Source organism: Besnoitia besnoiti, chromosome I (genome assembly GCF_002563875.1).
Source record: "Besnoitia besnoiti strain Bb-Ger1 chromosome I, whole genome shotgun sequence".
Classification (NCBI taxonomy): domain Eukaryota; phylum Apicomplexa; class Conoidasida; order Eucoccidiorida; family Sarcocystidae; genus Besnoitia; species Besnoitia besnoiti.
Genome location: NC_042356.1, coordinates 656692 through 674275, shown reverse-complemented (window position 1 = coordinate 674275; position 17584 = coordinate 656692). Strand labels below are relative to the sequence as shown.

The window sequence follows — 17584 nt, the reverse complement described above, 5'->3', positions numbered from 1 at the left end:
GGAAAGGGCTTCTAGGTTCTCCCCTTAGGGCACCACGTACAGATATGCCTACGAGACTCTCACGTTTTCTGAGGCACACCAAGTGTATTACGGGACCTTCACAGCGGCGCGCTCCGCACTGTAGTAGGGCAAATTAAGCATTACATTGATCCGGTCCAGTTCCATGCATGTCTACCGTAGTTTACCATGGTTCTGATTACCCTCTATAGGAACACTGGCTGGTTGCCACGAAGTTGTCCAAGACAGTACACCACCTGTACCGCGTCTCGAGCAGGAAGCGCAAAATGCAAAACGCGTACTTGAAAACAGGTTAAGCACGTAGACAACAATTCCCTGTTGGCCTAGCATAGAGGAGGGCAATCCCTGGAAACGCGGAGCGATTCAAACCGGCCGAGACCCTTTTCGCCCAGACGTCCCGGCAAAAAACACTGCTCAGCTCGCATTCGAGTATCATTTCACTTCAGAATGCGGCGGCACGGAATGCGGCGTACGCACCGACAGCCGGCACGATGACTATACTGTGGAAGAGAGACCTCGCACCAGAAAAGGAGCTCACTGCCTTCACAGTCACAAGCACCTTACACGACGTCTCCTCTCCAGTGTTAGCTGCATCTGCTTCCCCAAGAGCCTGTGACCCAGGCGCTCCTGCTGCTCGGCTCGCGATCGCCTTCCGTGTGGGAACGCATCCCAGAAGCAACTGCTGGTCTTCACTCGGAAAGCCCGAAGCGGGAATCGTGAGTGTCGGCGCCTGCTTCGTCGACTCCTCCGCCTTCCACCAGCTCTGCTCGAACCCAGGAAAAACGTCTGCGTACGCCTTCTTCTCACATTCTCGTAAACTTTTGCCGTCGTCGACACAGTACTCAGTCATGTAGGAACCGGGAGCGAGTGTGCCGTCGTCGCCGCAGTCAATTGTCACTGTATTGGCCTCCCCCGTCATCTCCACTTTCAGTGGTTGCGGGTTGCTTTTTTGGCCGTATGCACAGGTGGCAACGTTATTGTTCACGGCCGATTTCCTGGCCTCGACGTTGACCGTCAGTTTACACTTGGACGTTGTGTTGTTTTGGTCCTTGACGCAGCCGACGAAAAATGCCTTGTCAGATCGTGGAAGCTGGGAAGGCGTTAGTTGGAGCTGCCAGAACTTGCTGGTGTTTGGCTCTTGGGAAGGACTGGACCATTCGATTTCCTCGGCCGTGCCGAGTAGTCCTTTCAACGAGACCTGTTCGGCATTCTGGGTGTTGTTGTTCTTGCAGTCGCTTATTGTGGCGCCCTCCGCTTGTGTCGTGCATACCTTGCCTGATGTTTCAGGAACAACTTCAGCATTTTCTCCTTTGCATTCCAACGTAGCGGCAAGTTTCTCAATTGAAAGCGTCACCGCCGTAGGGACTTCGAGTCCCTCGTCCTTCGACAAGTCGCACGTGCAATCGGGCTGCCGGGGCTGGCTTTCTTCTTGCTGCTGCTGCGGCTTCCCTACTTGAAGACTGTCTATTCTGTGGCCTGGGGCGACGTGACCCGCAGTGAGCAGCACAACTCCGCCAACACAGATAGCCATCAATACGGCGACACTAAAAGCGCCATTTGTGCGCCTGAACTGTGTTCTACAGTTCTGCGCCATTTCTCCAGGCGATAGTCGGGCTCGCCACGAAAAAGTGCAGGAACTATGAAATGACGAACGGGAAGCTCCAATAAAACTGGGCGACGTTGCGAACACTAGTGTACCTGGCTCAGTCAAAGACTATCGTTTGCGATTCGTGTGGTTTTTCCGAGTGTCCAGCGGGTTCAGGGGGTTCCTTGCAACCTGAATTGGTAACGGGTTCCAGGGGGGACGGGAACCATGACGAGGGTCGAGCTACTAGCGGCCCTCCTGAGGCGGGCGCGGGTGGGCTTGGGTCAGCGCCTCGAAGAAAGGCCTCCCTTGTTGCTAGTCGCAGTGAGAAATTAGGTGGCAAGACACATATGGTCTGGGCGCTCCATAGCGTATAGGCGAGGCCCTTCGCTGACGCGTTCGGTCGCGCAGAAGAGCGAAACTCTACCCGAGACAAGTGCACCGTCTGGTTAGAAAGGATCTTTCCGATCGACGCGCAGGCGGCGCGATTCTGTATGCAATGAGAAAGCCCAGGCAAGGTCGGGTAGATCTCAGGTGGGAGGTCTCAAGTGGTCAGTGGGATAGGCCATCGCCTTCCGTACTGCGTCACGCAGGTCTTGAGGCTCAGTCAAAGACTGGCTGTACGACATTCTTCAGGCGCAAATGTGGAGTCTCCATTGAATTGTCAACCTACTCACAGCGGATCAGCCTCTTGCGGAAGACTGAGGTGGCACTTTGGCCAGTGGAAGTGTGCGGTAAAGCTTCTCTTCTCTGGAGATTGGCTGAGGGCAGAAGTCATTGTGACTGGCTCGAGACGCTTCTCTTCATCGTGTCGGGGTTTGCGGGATCGTGGCAGCGAGTCAGTGGTGCATCTCCAATTGCTCAACACAATTTCAGATGGAATCGAGCCACATCACGAACGTGTCCTTGTGCTGTGTGTCGCCGGCTTCCTGCCAGGTAGCAGGCAGTTGAAACGTCGGCGAATGACGAACCGGAGTCGCATGTTTGCCAGAGCTCATTTCCGGCAATACTGGCACTTGCCTATCAATGTTTACTCATGACAGTACTTCCGCGTCTTGTACTATAGCTACGATTACAGCAACGCAAGCTGGGGGTTATCGCTCCAGAAACGCGAAAAGTGAAAACACATGAGGGAAGTGAATGTGCTGCGAGCAGAACCAAGCACGGAGCGAGTGGAGAGTCTCGGACGCCGATGCGCCATCTAGTGCGGATCTGCTGTACGGCGAGAAGGCAGCCGCCATTGTTGGAGACTCCCTCAGTCCCTTGTGGCATGCAAGACGTCTTCTGGATGTAATGGCGGAGGCGAGCTGCACTGGCGGGCGTGAAATTGTGCCGAAGACAGTGTAGTTTACATCGGCAACGACACAGTCCCCGACGGAGCACCCGCTTACGCTGCTTTCTTACATACCTCAGGAAACGATTAGACTGAAGCACAAAAGCTAGACTGCAGGACAACAATGGAACTCCCATCATCGGGTAAACGCAAGACAGAGCCCTACCAAGACGATTAAAGCAAGGGGAAATGGCCTCGCAAGAGCGAAGGAAGGTGAATTCGAAGAAGAGGCTGCTGCCTTCACAGTCACAAGCACCTTACACGACGTCTCCTCTCCAGTGTTAGCTGCATCTGCTTCCCCAAGAGCCTGTGACCCAGGCGCTCCTGCTGCTCGGCTCGCGATCGCCTTCCGTGTGGGAACGCATCCCAGAAGCAACTGCTGGTCTTCACTCGGAAAGCCCGAAGCGGGAATCGTGAGTGTCGGCGCCTGCTTCGTCGACTCCTCCGCCTTCCACCAGCTCTGCTCGAACCCAGGAAAAACGTCTGCGTACGCTTTCTTCTCACATTCTCGTAAACTTTTGCCGTCGTCGACACAGTACTCAGTCATGTAGGAACCGGGAGCGAATGTGCCGTCGTCGCCGCAGTCAATTGTCACTGTGTTGGCCTCCCCCGTCATCTCCACTTTCAGTGGTTGCGGGTTGCTTTTTTGGCCGTATGCACAGGTGGCAACGTTATTGTTCACGGCCGATTTCCTGGCCTCGACGTTGACCGTCAGTTTACAATTGGACGTTGTGTCGCTTTGGTCATTGACGCAGCCGACGAAAAACGCCTTGTCAGATCGTGGAAGCTGTGGCCTCTTCAGCTCTACCTTCCACGTCTTCTGGGTGGTTCGAGAGGGCATGGAATGCGACACCTGGATCGGAGTGTCAGAGCCCAGAAGAAGCTGGAGTTCGACCTGCTTCAGTGTCTCGGTGCTGCTGCTTTTGCACTGGGATAAGCTTGCACTGGAATCGTGCGCAACACATACATTCTTCTCCGACGCTGGAACAAGTTCTATCGCATCACCAGTACATTGCAAAGCTGCGGAGAGCTGAGTCTCGGACAGCGTGGTGCTGCCCGGGGTTCCGGCTGCCCCGTCCGGCGGCGGGAAGCGGCACTCGAGGACAGCATTCTCAGAGTCGGCTTGCGGCGTCTGACTCAAGTGTACGCTTGGCAGCTGGCCTTCAGCTACTTGCTCACCGGAGAGAAGCAACACTCCCGCGGCGCAGACCGCCACGAACTTCCTGACATGAAGGCGCAGCGCCTCACTTCTCCCCACCATCTTCGCCTTCACCCGATACTTGCGCAGGCCGTGTTGGCAGGGCCGACAGACACTGTGGGCAAACGAAGGGAAGACGTCACTGACCGAAACACAATTCAACCTCATCACCTCACTGATTTGTGCTTGCACCGGAGTACATTTGCTGCCGCATTTTTTGTTCGTGTGTCCTGTTGTTCTGCAGTGCTAGCATGTCCAACTGTGCGTAGGGGGGGGCCGGAGCTGTGGCAGATTTCCAGAGGCACCTTGGAGGGGCGAGGGTGGCAGCGTGGGGGAGAGGGGAGGGCGGGTCAGAGGCACGGCGGGGACACAGGGCCAGCCGAGCATCACTGGTTGACATCTCCGCTGGTCGGCAAAGTGAGTTCGAGGCACTACCAGAACAGGCTTATCCTGTCGAGTCGCCGTATCGTGTTTTGCCGAGGTCCTGTCCCAGCAGGGGTAGGCGCGCAGCTGGGATCACCGCAGCTCCGCACAACTTCGTTAGGACAGGAACCCGCCGTATATCTCATGACGCTGCACCCAAGCCCAGCGGAAACGAACCGATGGTGGGGGCGCGCCTCCCCTCATGCTGTAAAAATAAACCTAAGCAAAACCCCGCGCAAGTTCACACGGAAAAAATTCCCGAAATAAGGTGTGTCTCGGCTCCGTGACCGCGGAGACAGGACCGCGCCCGCTGGGGCGAACAAGGTGACTGGCTTCACGCGCAGGCGTAGTGGTTTTTGCCTAGTCGTCGGCGAAAAGCATCAGACGAAGGCCTCTCCAGGGAGCTGCATCTCGCTTGCTTCAGCGATCTAATCGAGTTAGTAGCTGAAGTGTTTTGTAGTTGTGGGCGTGGAGGGACTGGAGACCGGGGTTCCAGTCGATGGGGCTTGTGGACAGCCAGCGAGAGCTAACGAGCTGGCGAGCAAGCCGCAGTGGATTTCTAGAAACACTCTTCGCCGTACTGCTGACCACGCCAGCGCTCCGCACGCCGCACAGACTTTCACGGTGCCGCGTGCGACTCAGCCTCCTAAATAGCGCGTCTCAGACTTTGCAAAAGCAGCGGAAACCCTCAGTCTGGCAGAGCAAATCCTTGCTTTCTCTGTCCACCGCGAGAGTGTGTGTGACCCTTGCCGTGCCCGTAGGCCGCTTGCCATGTTCTGCCCCCCCCCCCCTCCCCCCCTGCCTGCCGCGCGCACACACGACGGCCGAAGAGAGCGGGTCTCGGCATTGCTGCAGTTTTCCTCGTGCCCAGTTTCCCCTGGATTCCGCAGCAGCGAAATCAGTGACGAGGCTTTTAGTGATCTCTCCTCATGCTGCGTCCGCAAATGGACTCCCGCCCTTCACGAGCAGACTCGGCGTGTGCAGCTCCCAACCTCCGCCCTCCACCAAGGCTCCCGACCACACGACAACAGGCCGGGGTTCTTTCCTCTGCGTACTGTCTCTTGGCACTGCCAAGATATCGCTGGCACCTTCGGGTCAAGACACACCAGCTGCGCGCACGTCCTGTCTAGCCGCGTGTCGCGCCTCCAGACTGCCTGCTTCGCGAGCAGCAGTGCCGAGCTGCCCACCGCCAGTCCCGCGTCAGTCGCTTGCCGTGAGACCTGCTCGCGGCCGCGTCTGAGCCCTTCACTATGGGCCTGCAGCTTGTGGTTTGCCTCTCTGCACACCTCTGCCGACGCTTGTTCTCGAGAGTCCTTCGAATCTGTGGAAGTGCTTCTTTTCCGTCGTCTCCCGCTGGCTCAAGCCATCACGGCCGCCCGGGCGCCGCCTCGGGCGATCTCCACTCGACGACCGCCGTCGCACGCTCCGCAGACCGCACTCTGGGGGCAGGGAGAGACAGACGTCACGCTGCGGGAACCGGCGACGACGTCACGAGGGAGCAGCGGAGAGGGATTCGCGCAGAGCCACGGGTGGAGGGAAGTCGGGGCGAACCCGGGCCTCGGAGACGGACCGAGCATTTCCTGAGAGGCTGCGTCGCTGCCGTCGCTTTGTCGATTGGCTTGAAGGTACGTGGGAGGCGCGAGAGTTCTCTTGAGTGAGAGTTGGCTACGATTCGCGTCTAGCCTCGCGTCCGTTCCTGCGTGGACGTGGACTCAGAATCCTTGCTGGTCCTCGCCAGAGCGGCGTATGCCGTCCACGGCTCCCAAAGCAGCACAGTGTGCGCGTCTTTTTCACGTACCTACTCGTCTGCGTCAGCACCAAGGGCGCTCAAGGCGTCAATCTAGACGCCGACCTGCTGGGCGCTGAGGAAGAACGCCTGCCCGTTTGTTCGTGCGGTGGGGTGCTTAGCTTGATTGCTTTTTTTGCTGTACCTCCTGTCTCTCCGGCCGCACTCGCCTCGACCCGTCACGTCAGCAGGGGGCATGCGTGTGTGGTCGCGTGACGGAGGCCTTACGTGCAGAAAGACTTACACCTTGTCTTCTTCTCTTTCCTCGCGTTTCGTGCGATTTCTCGATACCGCCGCATCCGTCTTTGCGGCCTTCTCTGAGCGCCCCTCTCAGCCGGAACATCGGTTCGCCTCGTGGTGTCTTTGCTGTCTCTGTTCAGGTCTTCTTCTCTCATGTCCACGCCGAAGTGAGCTGGTTCGTGGCCTTGTGCACTCGCCTCGCGCTTCTGCACACAATCGGTCGCCTCCTGCAATTCTTCTTCAGCGGCAACTTCCCGACATTCTCTCCGTTCTTTTTCCTTTGCGCAGCGCACGGACTGTGAGCAGCGCCCGCGGTGCATCCCAGGCAGGGCGCGAAACAAGCTCAGACGAGGAAGGAACTTCATAAACGCAGAGACAAGCAGGCGGCGCAGGCCCGCTGGAAATTGGAAAGCGAAAAGGGAAGGAAGAAAGGCAAGGCATGCCGAAGAACACTCTCGTTGGCTTCTCGTGAAGCGGACTCTGGGACCTCCGCGGAAGACCGTTGTGGCACAGCATCTGCGCGTACATTCCGCTGCAGAGCGTCGGCATGCCCGGTGATCATGCCTCCATATTTTTGGCTAAAGAGGAGGCTCCGTGTATCATGATAGTGTAGTTTGCACTTTATTCGAAGGGATGGGAGTTCTTATCTTCGGCGTGCATCCTTTGCCAATACATCACCAAGGGGTGAATTTTACAGTGAATGAGGCTCCGTGGAGGTTCCACTGGTTCCTCTCAAGCGACGCCTGAGAAGCCTCACGAAGCTTCTCTTGGCGCGCAGCGATATTCCTCCAGCCTTGGGGGCCTCGATCCCCCTCGTTTTGCGTATGCGACGAATGTAACAGAGCAGACGTGCGTCTGTCTGTATCTCTCTCTGCAGCTCTATAAACAGATGCGTAGCGCCTTTATACGTAGATTCGAGCTAGGCACGCGCGTGTGTATGTGAGTGGGAGTTGCGACAAAAGTAGTTCTGGCGATGGAAGGCGAGTGCGTCGATTCTCTCGCACCCGCGTAAGCGCATTCACAACAAGCCCGGTGACTGGGGATCACGCAAGAGTGACTTCCGTGTCTCCGTACATCAGTGGTGCGTCACGTCCGCCGAGTTCCCGCTCTGAAGCGTGCGGAGGTGACGTTCTCAAAGTTTTTTGATGGAAAATGCTTCGCTCTCCACCGTGACGCCGCACCTTGTAAGAGACAGGAGACCACGTTTCTGCTGGTCTGTGTTTCCATAAAGACGTACGTAAACGTTGGTGTCAGCTGAGTTTCTACGTACATATATATATATATATATATATATATATATATATATATATATATATATATATATATGAATATTTTTACATTCATGGTTCAGACCAGAGCCGAGGGAGTGACACAGATACTTGCGTGTGTGATACAGGTGTGCACCTACATACACATGGTTCTATGCGTGCCGACCATGATGACGAGGGAGGCCGCGGCGTTATGGCGAGAAGCTGAGAGAGTTCGCCAGAGGGCGGCGACCAGAGGCGCAGACTCTCTTGTCGAGTATGTGCTGCTTCTCCGTCCTGTAAAAGAGTGACCGTGAAACAGGCTCCTTCCGAGTGTCTGTTCCGGAACTGACTGTAACCTATGGCCTTCTTGTCGCGCGGAGCTAGAGGGTGTCTCGGACGGGCGCATGCAACCAAGGCATGCGTTACGCCCGCGGAAGGCTACGAGGCACGCGGACAGAGCCACATGAAGCCACTGCTGTGCAGCGAATGTGTTGCGATCCGAACACACAGCCTCGCCACAAAAGCACGGACGCGGACGCATTCAACGCTGCAAAGCCAGTGAGAAGTGAATGCGAGTGCACACGCAGATCGTGAGCAGCTGCAAGTGAGGCTCGGTCCCCAGCCGAGCCCGCCCAGGCCTCAGCGGGCGTTGCGTATGAAGCTCGTGTGCCCATGCGAGACACAGAGTAGTGTCAGTTGAAGGCAGAAAAGACTGAACTGGTCAAGTGAAGAGCCCGGGCTCGCAAAGGCGGGGAAGAAGGCAGAAGAGAAACACCCGACGCGGTCAAAGACAGCCGAAAACAGCACGCTTGGTCGGCAGGCGTTCATGTCGCGTACGCAGGGAAACATGTCTCAAACGAATGTCTCCAGAAGAGGGATTTCTACCTTCAGGCAAGCTTCCAAAGGGACGCACACGGAGGAGCAGCGCTTCAGCAAATTCCAAAGAACTGAGATAAAAGCCGCGGGCACCCAGAGCAGCGAGTCAGTGCGAGAACCAGCCCGGGATCAAGGGCAGACAAACAAGATAGAGGCAAGGAAGGTAATAGTTAGAACAACAACTATACATGAAGGCAGTAGCCTAGTCATACAGAAATATATATATATATATATATACATATATAAATATATCTATTGAACAGCGGCGTTCAGCTGTCGCCCATGTCGACGTCTTCTGCGTCGTCCTCTTCTTCCCAGTCGTCTTCGTCGTCATTTTCTCCTCCGCCGTTCGTCGCGGCCTCCTTCGCTTGTTCCTCCTTAACGATGCGCAGGAGCTCGTTAGTGTGCACACACAGGGGGTTGTCTCGCTCAGCGGCGACCCCCGAGGCCGTCAGCAGCTGCAGAGCCCAACGACAGGAGACATCGCGACACCCATCACCTGATCTGAAAATGCGCGAAAGACGCCGCGCTTCGCACCGGAGCGGATGGCGACGCATGCGTGAAGACAAATGGCCTCACGGATTCGGAGTTCCGCCTGCAAAGGTGCGAGTAACTCGGGGCTGGCGACCTTGTGCATGCACTCTGAAGCGGATCTCGACTCCTTGCCGTTCACGTGCCTTCGTGGAGAGGACCGCAGGCCTTTTCTATGCAGTCGGGGGAGGAATGTTGACCTGCTCACTGCAAGGTGTCTCGAAAACAGAGCAATAAGTGCTGCCTGCGCCGATTCGACGCCAAAGCTACGTTCCTCCAGTGCATAGCAAATCTCAACTTCCGGTCACAGCAAAGGCGCGCTCCTGCCGGCAAGCGCCCGAGTTTCAGCGGCTCCACTCACCTGCTGTAGGTGCTCCAGGCTCTCTCGCGCGGCGCCGAATTTGTTGGCCTTGAAGAGTCCGCAGGACAAAATGAGCCACGAATCCGCCTGCCACCACAGGGCCGCAAGCCAAAACGCGAAATGATGGCATGAAGCAGCGAACGGTACAGGCCTGTGCAGAACCGCAGAAAGAGCACGCCGGAACCGCTTCAAGGCGACGACCGACCTCCCACAAGCAAACAGGCTGGTCCTCTAGACTCAAAGTTGAAGCGAATCTTCGAGACCCCGAGGGAGCGACGCTCCCCCCGCTTTGCAGCCGCTGCTACGACCCCGGAGTCACCCTTCCCATGTGCCCTACATCTTGATCGTCCTCTTCGATGCAGGAGGAGACAAGAAGGACAGCCGCGTCGGGCTCTTGAACGTCGATGAGAACGCGCGCGAGGTTCACGCGGAGTTCGCGGCTGCTGACGTCCTCGTCACCCTCGCAGGTGGATGCAGTGATACGGAGATTCTCGTCCCGCTGCTTCAGCTGTTCATGAATCAACGCCGCCGCGCGGAGCGAGGTGGATCGCGCGCCCTCAATGTCTCCTGAAGCGATCACTCAGAACCAGAGAGCAGCCGGTGAGGGGTATGAGGACGAGAGGAAGTGCCGAAATAAAGCAAGCAGCAGTGCTCGAGTAAAAGTAGAAAAAAGTCGACACTACAGACCAGACGCGCAAATAACAATAAGAGATCTAAGGACGGAAGGAGCGGACCCTGTCGCGCGAAAACGTACACATTTTTAATATGTAAATAAACGAACAAGCAAATAAACAAGGGTTTGTCGAGATCCATACGGCTCATATGCAGTGGCATATGAACTACTCTTCCGGAGTTCAGGGAGAGTGCGAGCGATTACCTGTGGTTTTCAGGAAGGAGGCGTGAAGGTACAAGGCGTCTGGGAGCCCTGCGCCGTCGTATTTTTCAGAAATTCGGAGGGTCTCTTCGATTTCGGTCTTGCAGGCTCCCTCAGCTTCTTCCTCGTCACACAAGTCTGTCATGAAAAGTTCGCTCACGCTGCATTTGGCCTCGACTAGCTGACGCGCCACGCACCGCCTCTCCTCCTTCAGCAGGCGCGTGGCTGCCGCTGCCGCGCCTTGCTCTGAACGCACGAACGCAGAATCCGCCGCATAGCGAAGCATACAAAGTGGAACGTGCCCATCGCCATACTGCGACTCAGAGGGCTGGCATATTCTTGTTAGACACGCATGCATAATCTCGTATCCTTCCCGCCATGAGCGCACCGCCAGTGCAGCTGTCTCGGGTTCACAATCAACGGCGGCATCGAAGAAGAAAAACACGCAGAAGCGAATGTGCAGGTGACTGACGTTGCTCCACCGTGTGACTCCTCGTAAGATGGAAACACATGGGCGCATGCATATAATAAACGCTACAGCATATCTGAGGGCGCACGATACGCCTCGCAGGCCTTAGTATCCATCCCTCCTTTTCACTTGTCTCTCTCTCTTGTGCTTTTCTCTCTCGCTGCCGCACTTCCCCTGGCGGGGGTCTTCCCTATGCACACCTGCGTCTCCGGACGCTCTCTGTCTCTGTTCGGCCTGCGCCACGGAGACGTCGAGGTCGCTCAGCGAAGCCTCGAGGAGTGCCGAGGCCCGCCGGAAGAGCTGCAGGCTTGTCCTCCCCTCCTCGATCTGCGCGAGATAGAAGTATTTCTCTGGCTTCTTTTCAGGCTGAAAACCAGGGTGCAGAAGTCAGGAGAAAGAGCTTGTGAATGCGGGAAGACAGCGGAACAGGGAGTGCAGGCGGTAGGAAAGAGAGAACAAAAGGCTGAGCTAACGCAGGGCGAAACTGAGAGGCGGGCTCGCAAGAGGCTCGGAAGGCACAACGGAAACCCAGGAAGACGAGGGAAGCAAGGCAAAATGGCGGCGGACGGAGCTCCACTCTTGCTCCAGCTGGCTTCAGTCATCGTCTGCCCTGCGACTCTCTCTCTCCTCTGCCCTAGAGACTTCACTCCGCGTTTCCCACGTGCCCAACGCTGTACCTCAATTTTTATTGCCTTCTGGAGCAGCTGCTTGGCCTCGTCAAGCCTTCCTTCCTCAGTCAACATCTCCGCTGTGCGCACAAGAAGCGAGACGTCGTTGGGGTGTACGGACACGCCTTTGCGAAGGAACTTGAGTGAGAGAGCAAACTCTGGGGGGAAGCTCTCGAGGCATTTCTCTGCTTTCTGTAGGAAAAACGAGGGGGGGAGACTAGATGCATTTTCACTGGAGGCCGATGCGGCGTCCGCAGACGATTGAAGGACCTCCGCCGCGACAGCAGACCGGGCCTTGAGACTGGCTCTGTCGCCTCGCTTGTTTTGCCTCTTCTTCTTCATTTTGATGACTACAAAAAAGGGAACAACGGACTAGTGCTTCAGGGACGTGACAGAACGGACGGAATCTGCGTTATCGCGTGGCCAAGGGAGACAGCCAGCGAAAAAAGCCAATCCGAGGGCAGGCTCTAGGCTGCGGAACGAGGAGCTTAAAGGCGTTCCTCCCCGAACGAGGACAAGAGACGGCGAGCAAGGGAAAAAAAATAAATTCCATAGAAGGGTGACTAGATGCTGAGACGATTGATCGCAGAGCAGACTATGAGCAACGCAAGAAAGAAGACTCAGACGAGAGAAGGCGAACTGTCTCCCAGCAACATGCGCTGCCAGAAGGCCGCGGCCCCTGGAGAGGATTTCCCTGCGCGAACCGAAAAGACGGTCCGCCGAACAAAGAGGGAAGAAAGCAAGGGACTGGAAAGGCCAAATATAGGCGAGAAGAGGAGATGCAAACGCCTCTCTTGGCCACTGAATGCCATCGCTTGCGTTTTTTCACGGTGCATGTTGTACACCGTCAATTTTTCTCTTCGATTCTTTTCGTGCATGCGGCGCGAAGAACGAGAGAAGGCGAAATCCTGGGCAGAGCTGAATCTTCTCTCCTGTCTACTCAGGTGATGGTGTGCCTCTGTTACCTCGATGAGCCTGTTTCTCTCGTCCATTCACGCTGCGATGTAGCTGCACGGAGGCACGCCGCTAACTCTGTTCTCCAGAGTCGTCTGTCGTCCTCTCAGGCACCCAGCGAACCGCTGTTTAGCGATCCTGCGCTGTACAGTTTCCTGCAGCGCCAGGAGCAGTTCAAGCCCCAGCGTTTCTGCAGCTTTCCTGGCTCGTCGTGAGCAAAGAAGTTTCGCAAGAAGGTTCCACTAAACGCATGCGCGGCTTCAGTTTGTCAGCACCGTTTCGAGCGAGCGGTGCCCTGGTGGTGGTGCATCAAGAAACGTTGGTCTCTGGTGTGCATACACTCCAGAGACTGCATTTTCCGTTGAGTCTTCCGTACTCACCACTCAACTTCCTCGAACTGCTCTGATCTTCTTCGAGGGAAAGGTGCGATTTCGACGAAGGCGCTTGCCGGCGCGTTTTTCGCGCAATCTCATCAGCTGCATACTTACCTCAGCACGAAGCTGGCGGGTTTCCGGCGTCCCGTGCCTCCTTGAGAAGCGGCAAGATCAGTCGGGTGGTGGTGTACTGCAAGCATAAAGAACATGGTGGTACTTCCCTGCACAATTTCCACTCTACAGTTTGTCTCAGAAACAGGGAAAGCGTTCTCCTTCTAGCGGAGCGGAGGTCTGTTTTTTTCCTCCGAGTCTCCGTCGGCGGCGACAAGATGCGAACCCCTGTGTAGACCATCCAGGAGAGGAGAAAGACTTTGTATATGTCTGCATCCTCTGAAAAGTCTGTTTTTTCGTGGCGGCTGAGCATCACGGGAAGAACCACGTCTCCTACTTCTCTCGCAGGCAGGCTCGATAGCCAGCGCATTATTGAGAAGACCGGCGCGGGTCTGAGTCGCGAGGAAACCGATTTTCCGCTACTGCGGGGGGAAGCCGACACGCCTTCTGCCTTCCGTAATCGATCCGTTTTCTCCTCCTGTTGAGTCTCAGGGGGCGAATGACCCGTTTGCCTTTCTCTGTAGCCACCTCGATGCCCTCAGAAGAGCAGGGAGGGAGCTCGTTTTAATGCCGCTCTTTCTTGCGCGAGTCCTTGCCGTGACGCGCGACATCGAAAAGCGGACAGGGAAGCCCTCAGGGTCGTCTCCAGCCTCCGTTTCTTGCTTCGCCCTAACGCGGCTCAACGCCCCCGTCTCCGCCCCTCTGTCTCCCTTGCTGCCTCTCTATCTCATCCTTCGTCTACATTTTCTCTGTCACTCCCTCCTCTCGCCTCGCTTTCTCGCGGCGCAGCATGGCGCATGCAGTCCAGGAGCCGTCCCCCAGGCCCGCCGCGCGCAGCTCGGCGCGTTTACTTCTTCCTCGCGCCGTCTGTCTCTTCTCTGCTCTCGCTGTCTTCCTCCTCTCTCGTGGGGACGGGGCGGAAGTCGGCAGCAGGGAGGCGAGCGCCGACGGCGCGACGTCCTTCGACGCTCTCGACGATAAGCCGTGAGTGCGAGGCCCTGCGATTGCCCGCGTCTCACCTTCGCCGTCACATCTGCAGCGACTCCACGCAGAGGAGCGGCACGGTGTTTCGTTGGCGTACACATTTACATTTTCGCAGGCTCGCGGACTGAGCAGACGTGTCGCCTCGTGGCGCGTCCTCCAGGGTTCTCGTAGCGGCACGCTCGTGGGGTCGGGAAGGTCAAGCCCCGTGGAAGCCGCAGCTGTGACGCGAGGCGGCATGCATCCACGCTGCTGTGTGATGAACGTTTGCATGCTTCCATGCGATGCGCATGTCTATGCTGTGGCTGTCGAGTTCGGGCCCCTTCGCTCTTCAGGGCACGCCCCCCCGCCGTTGAGAGCCTGACGCAGGCCTCATCCGCATGGCTGTGGAGTTTGTTTCGAATCTCGGCGCACACCGGTTGTCGTCTCCACGCTTCAGTCACGTGCTTCACGTTGCGTCTCGTTTTTCTGCAGTGCGCCGCAATCGCCGCCAGTTGTGAAGTGGCGCCAGACACCCTCGGAGCTCCTCATCACGGTCGCCGGAAGTTTCCAGTGGCCTAAGGTGCGCTTCAGAAACAAGTAAGGGCGCGAAGGTGTTGTAGATTGCATCTTGGGCGGGAGAGTCGCTTTAGCGTTGGGTAATCGTGCACCAAGTCCTTCGCGAAGCCTCGCCCAGGCTCGTCTCTGCGGCCTTTCTCCTGCTTCAGTGCGGCTGCAGAGCGGGTGCGTGTGCGTGTTTTTTTTTCTGCCTGCTTGTCCCTCTACGTGTGTGCGCTGTATGCATCCGGCTGCGTGTGTTTGATTCTTTCCCTGCCGCTCTGCCTCCTTATCCGCGGCGTTGTTCGGCTGTCTCTCTTGCGCTGACGGCCTCCGCGTCCGTGGGTTCCTGCTGCGAACTCTGCTGTTGATAGTTCAGAAACTGTATCTACCCATACGGTAGTTGTGGAAGTTCTGGACGACTCCAACGCCTTCAACTCTGCCTCACATTCGTGGCGTCTTTTGGCTCGCGTGCAGAGGCCTCTACGTGGAGGGCAGGGGAAGCATCGACGGCGGAGCGAAGAAGAAATACGTGCTTGATCTCGCGTTCCTGCGCGAGATTCGGCCGGAGGTAAGCGCAAGCGAGCTCCGCGGCGTCAAGCGCGAGGCATCGTTGCCCTTCCGGATGTCAGATTTGGCGCGCATATGCTACACTGAGCTAGAGTAGAGAGCGTGAGTCTTGTGCTGCGTCGTCACACCTCGACATACTTTTTTTTCTCTCTCGCGACTTCATTTTCTTCACAGAATAGCTCGTTCGAGGTCAAGAGTCGCGCGATTGAGGTCCGCATGCCCAAGAAGAAGCAGGTACTTTTCTGGCGCCTAATATCAAACGTGTCGTGTCTTTCGCGCCGCGTTGATCTGGTTTCCATCTTCTATTTCCGTACATTCTGTGTGTATCCTGTCTCTGGAGCTGGCGCGCCACCGCCGTTCACCCAGGCTCCTCGTTGGCGTCTATCCCTATCTGTTTTCGTTTTCGCGCTGACACTGTCCTGCTTCGTTCCTTCAAGCTTGTGCCTCTGCCTGTTCTTCTGCCTGCGTGCCGCTGCATCTCGTCCGTGGTCGCGGTGTTTTTCGATTTTCTCATCATTAACGGATTTATATATACGAGGAGGACATAGTCTTGTGGGCGTCTTGATGCAGGGTTGAACTGCATACAGCTCGCTGGTTCCTTTTGAGGCTGCACGCGCGCTGTGTCTGCAGGAGCCCTGCTGGCGGAGTCTCGGACCGCTCTTCAGGCCTCCGCCGCCGTTTCTGAAGCGCGAATTCGTCGACCGCGACAGCGAGCTGTGTGTTAAAAAAAAGGGCGTGCAAAGCACCAAATGAACGCGCACGCTGCGTCCTGTAGACGCAGAAATTCTCAGAGCTAACTGCTTTGTCTTTTTCAATATGCCTCTGCTCCCAGCTGGCGCATTCGCAGCAAAGCGGGGTGGGCTCTGCTTTTCTCTTTGGCAGCGGATCTCTCAGAGGCGTGACAGCCCTGGTGAAGGCATGTTCGTCGTCGTGCGTGTTTTGTCCTCTGCCTGAGTCGAGGCTCCAATGCATGGGCGCCTCCTTTTTTTCTCCACATGCGGCGCTGTTCGCAGGTGCTACATGGCTCGAGTTGTCTGGCGCGGCAAATTCTTGTGAGCAGCCGAAAGAAGAAAGACGACGCTCCTCTGGGAACAGCGGCGACGCATGCGCGGAGCAACCTTCCAAACACGCGGAGTTTCCCCTGTTTTCGTCCTAAGCCGTCTAGCTCTCTCTCTGCGAGCCTTGGTTTTATCGAACATGGCGCCTAGGCGGCCTGTGTACCTCTGTGAATTAATTATATGCATGCACCAGCGTAGACTCCGACGCAGTTTGCGGCTGTGTGTGGGCGTGCGCTGTGTTTAGTTGGGAGCGGAAGTTCGCGGACAAAGGCAACACGCCGGGAGAGCAACACTTCGAGGATTACCGTCCCACAGGAATGCACCCCGATGTAAGCGCGTCGCGTCGACGAACAGATCTAGAGACGGCGAGTTGTGCATTTATGCAGCTCTGGAGGGGACGATTGCCCTCCGTCGGGTTCCGCTCCGTCTTGCCGAGAAACGATAATGTGTGGCGTTGAGTCTCGATTTTGTCTTCGTCAGCTTCCACGGGTGACAGCGTCGGCGCACTGCGTGCGCGCAGCCTCGTTAACCGAGCGTCGTCTCGTCTGTGTGGACGGAGGCGTCTTCGGCGAACGCGCGAATGCGCAGACGGGCGGGACCGTGCGCGGCTGCCTGCGACTGAATCTGGCGCGCGGTGGCGCCGTGCTTCAAGCTCTTGCCCGAAGCTCTGCTGCAGCTTCTTCGTGCATGCATCTGTGTGCAGATGTGGCTCCACGTCCGTGTGCATCTGCGCACTGGCGCGTGCGTTCGTGGGTGAACTTGACCTTTGGGGTTGGCGTCTTCCGCGGCGTTGCGTCGCCAGAGTGTCTCGCGTTCTGGAGCGTTGCGTTCCGGTGTGCGCAGATGTGGAACAAGATTGTGCGCGATATGCGAAGGCGTGCTGTCGACCCCTCCCACGCGAGCGAAGATGCAAGTCTTCAAGCCGAAATTGCCGCCGAGGACAAGAAGAAGTACTCAGGTAGAGCGCCCAGGAAGACCTCCACAGCGCGCCCCTCAAGTCGAAAAGTCTAGACTCTAAACCCTGAGAGATTCAGTTTGTGTCTCGCGCGTGGAGGCTTCTCCCGCAGACACGTTTGGGCGCCGTATCTTTTGTACACTTGTCAAAGAGCCTCTCGTTCAGCGCAGACTCTCTCACTTCAGTAGGGATAGCAGGGATTCCAGCATCAACAGATGGTGTCTGATTTGTCTTGCACCTCTCGACGGCCTTCTTCACTCAGCCCAATGCGTTCGTCTTTGTACGCTAGTTTGTGGGGGCGGAAGTTCGGCGCATGATTTGAAGCGAAGTCGAGGGCCTAAATACAAAGTTCATAAACCAAAGACTCGAAGGTCGCGTGCACGGGCGACTGCAGTGCAACTATTCGTGCTCCCGTGTCTTTCTAGAATGCGA

The 17584-nt window shown here is 56.8% G+C and overlaps 4 protein-coding genes across 4 annotated transcripts; 1 reads left to right on the top strand and 3 right to left on the bottom strand.

Annotated features, from left to right (window-relative positions):
* Nucleotides 1-460: 460 nt before the first annotated feature.
* On the bottom strand, nt 461-1612 carry BESB_001010 (SAG-related sequence; the record flags this gene model as incomplete). The annotated part of the gene is made up of 1 exon (XM_029358856.1): nt 461-1612. One exon carries the CDS (start codon nt 1610-1612, stop codon nt 461-463), a length of 1152 nt encoding a protein of 383 aa, XP_029221768.1.
* Nucleotides 1613-3072: 1460 nt separating this feature from the next.
* Nucleotides 3073-4302, bottom strand: BESB_001000 (SAG-related sequence; the record flags this gene model as incomplete). Its single annotated transcript, XM_029358855.1, has 1 exon — nt 3073-4302. The coding sequence occupies one exon, from the start codon at nt 4300-4302 to the stop codon at nt 3073-3075; it is 1230 nt and encodes a 409-aa protein (XP_029221767.1).
* Nucleotides 4303-8978: 4676 nt separating this feature from the next.
* BESB_000990 (tetratricopeptide repeat-containing protein) lies at nt 8979-11954 on the bottom strand (the record flags this gene model as incomplete). The annotated part of the gene is made up of 6 exons (XM_029358854.1): nt 8979-9167; nt 9602-9688; nt 9939-10168; nt 10479-10719; nt 11143-11310; nt 11622-11954. 6 exons carry the CDS (start codon nt 11952-11954, stop codon nt 8979-8981), a joined length of 1248 nt encoding a protein of 415 aa, XP_029221766.1.
* A 1887-nt stretch (nt 11955-13841) lies between these two features.
* BESB_000980 (uncharacterized protein) lies at nt 13842-17208 on the top strand (the record flags this gene model as incomplete). The annotated part of the gene is made up of 8 exons (XM_029358853.1): nt 13842-14035; nt 14507-14611; nt 15047-15140; nt 15314-15373; nt 15770-15855; nt 16153-16191; nt 16442-16526; nt 17041-17208. The coding sequence occupies 8 exons, from the start codon at nt 13842-13844 to the stop codon at nt 17206-17208; spliced, it is 831 nt and encodes a 276-aa protein (XP_029221765.1).
* Between the last annotated feature and the right edge of the window lie 376 nt (nt 17209-17584).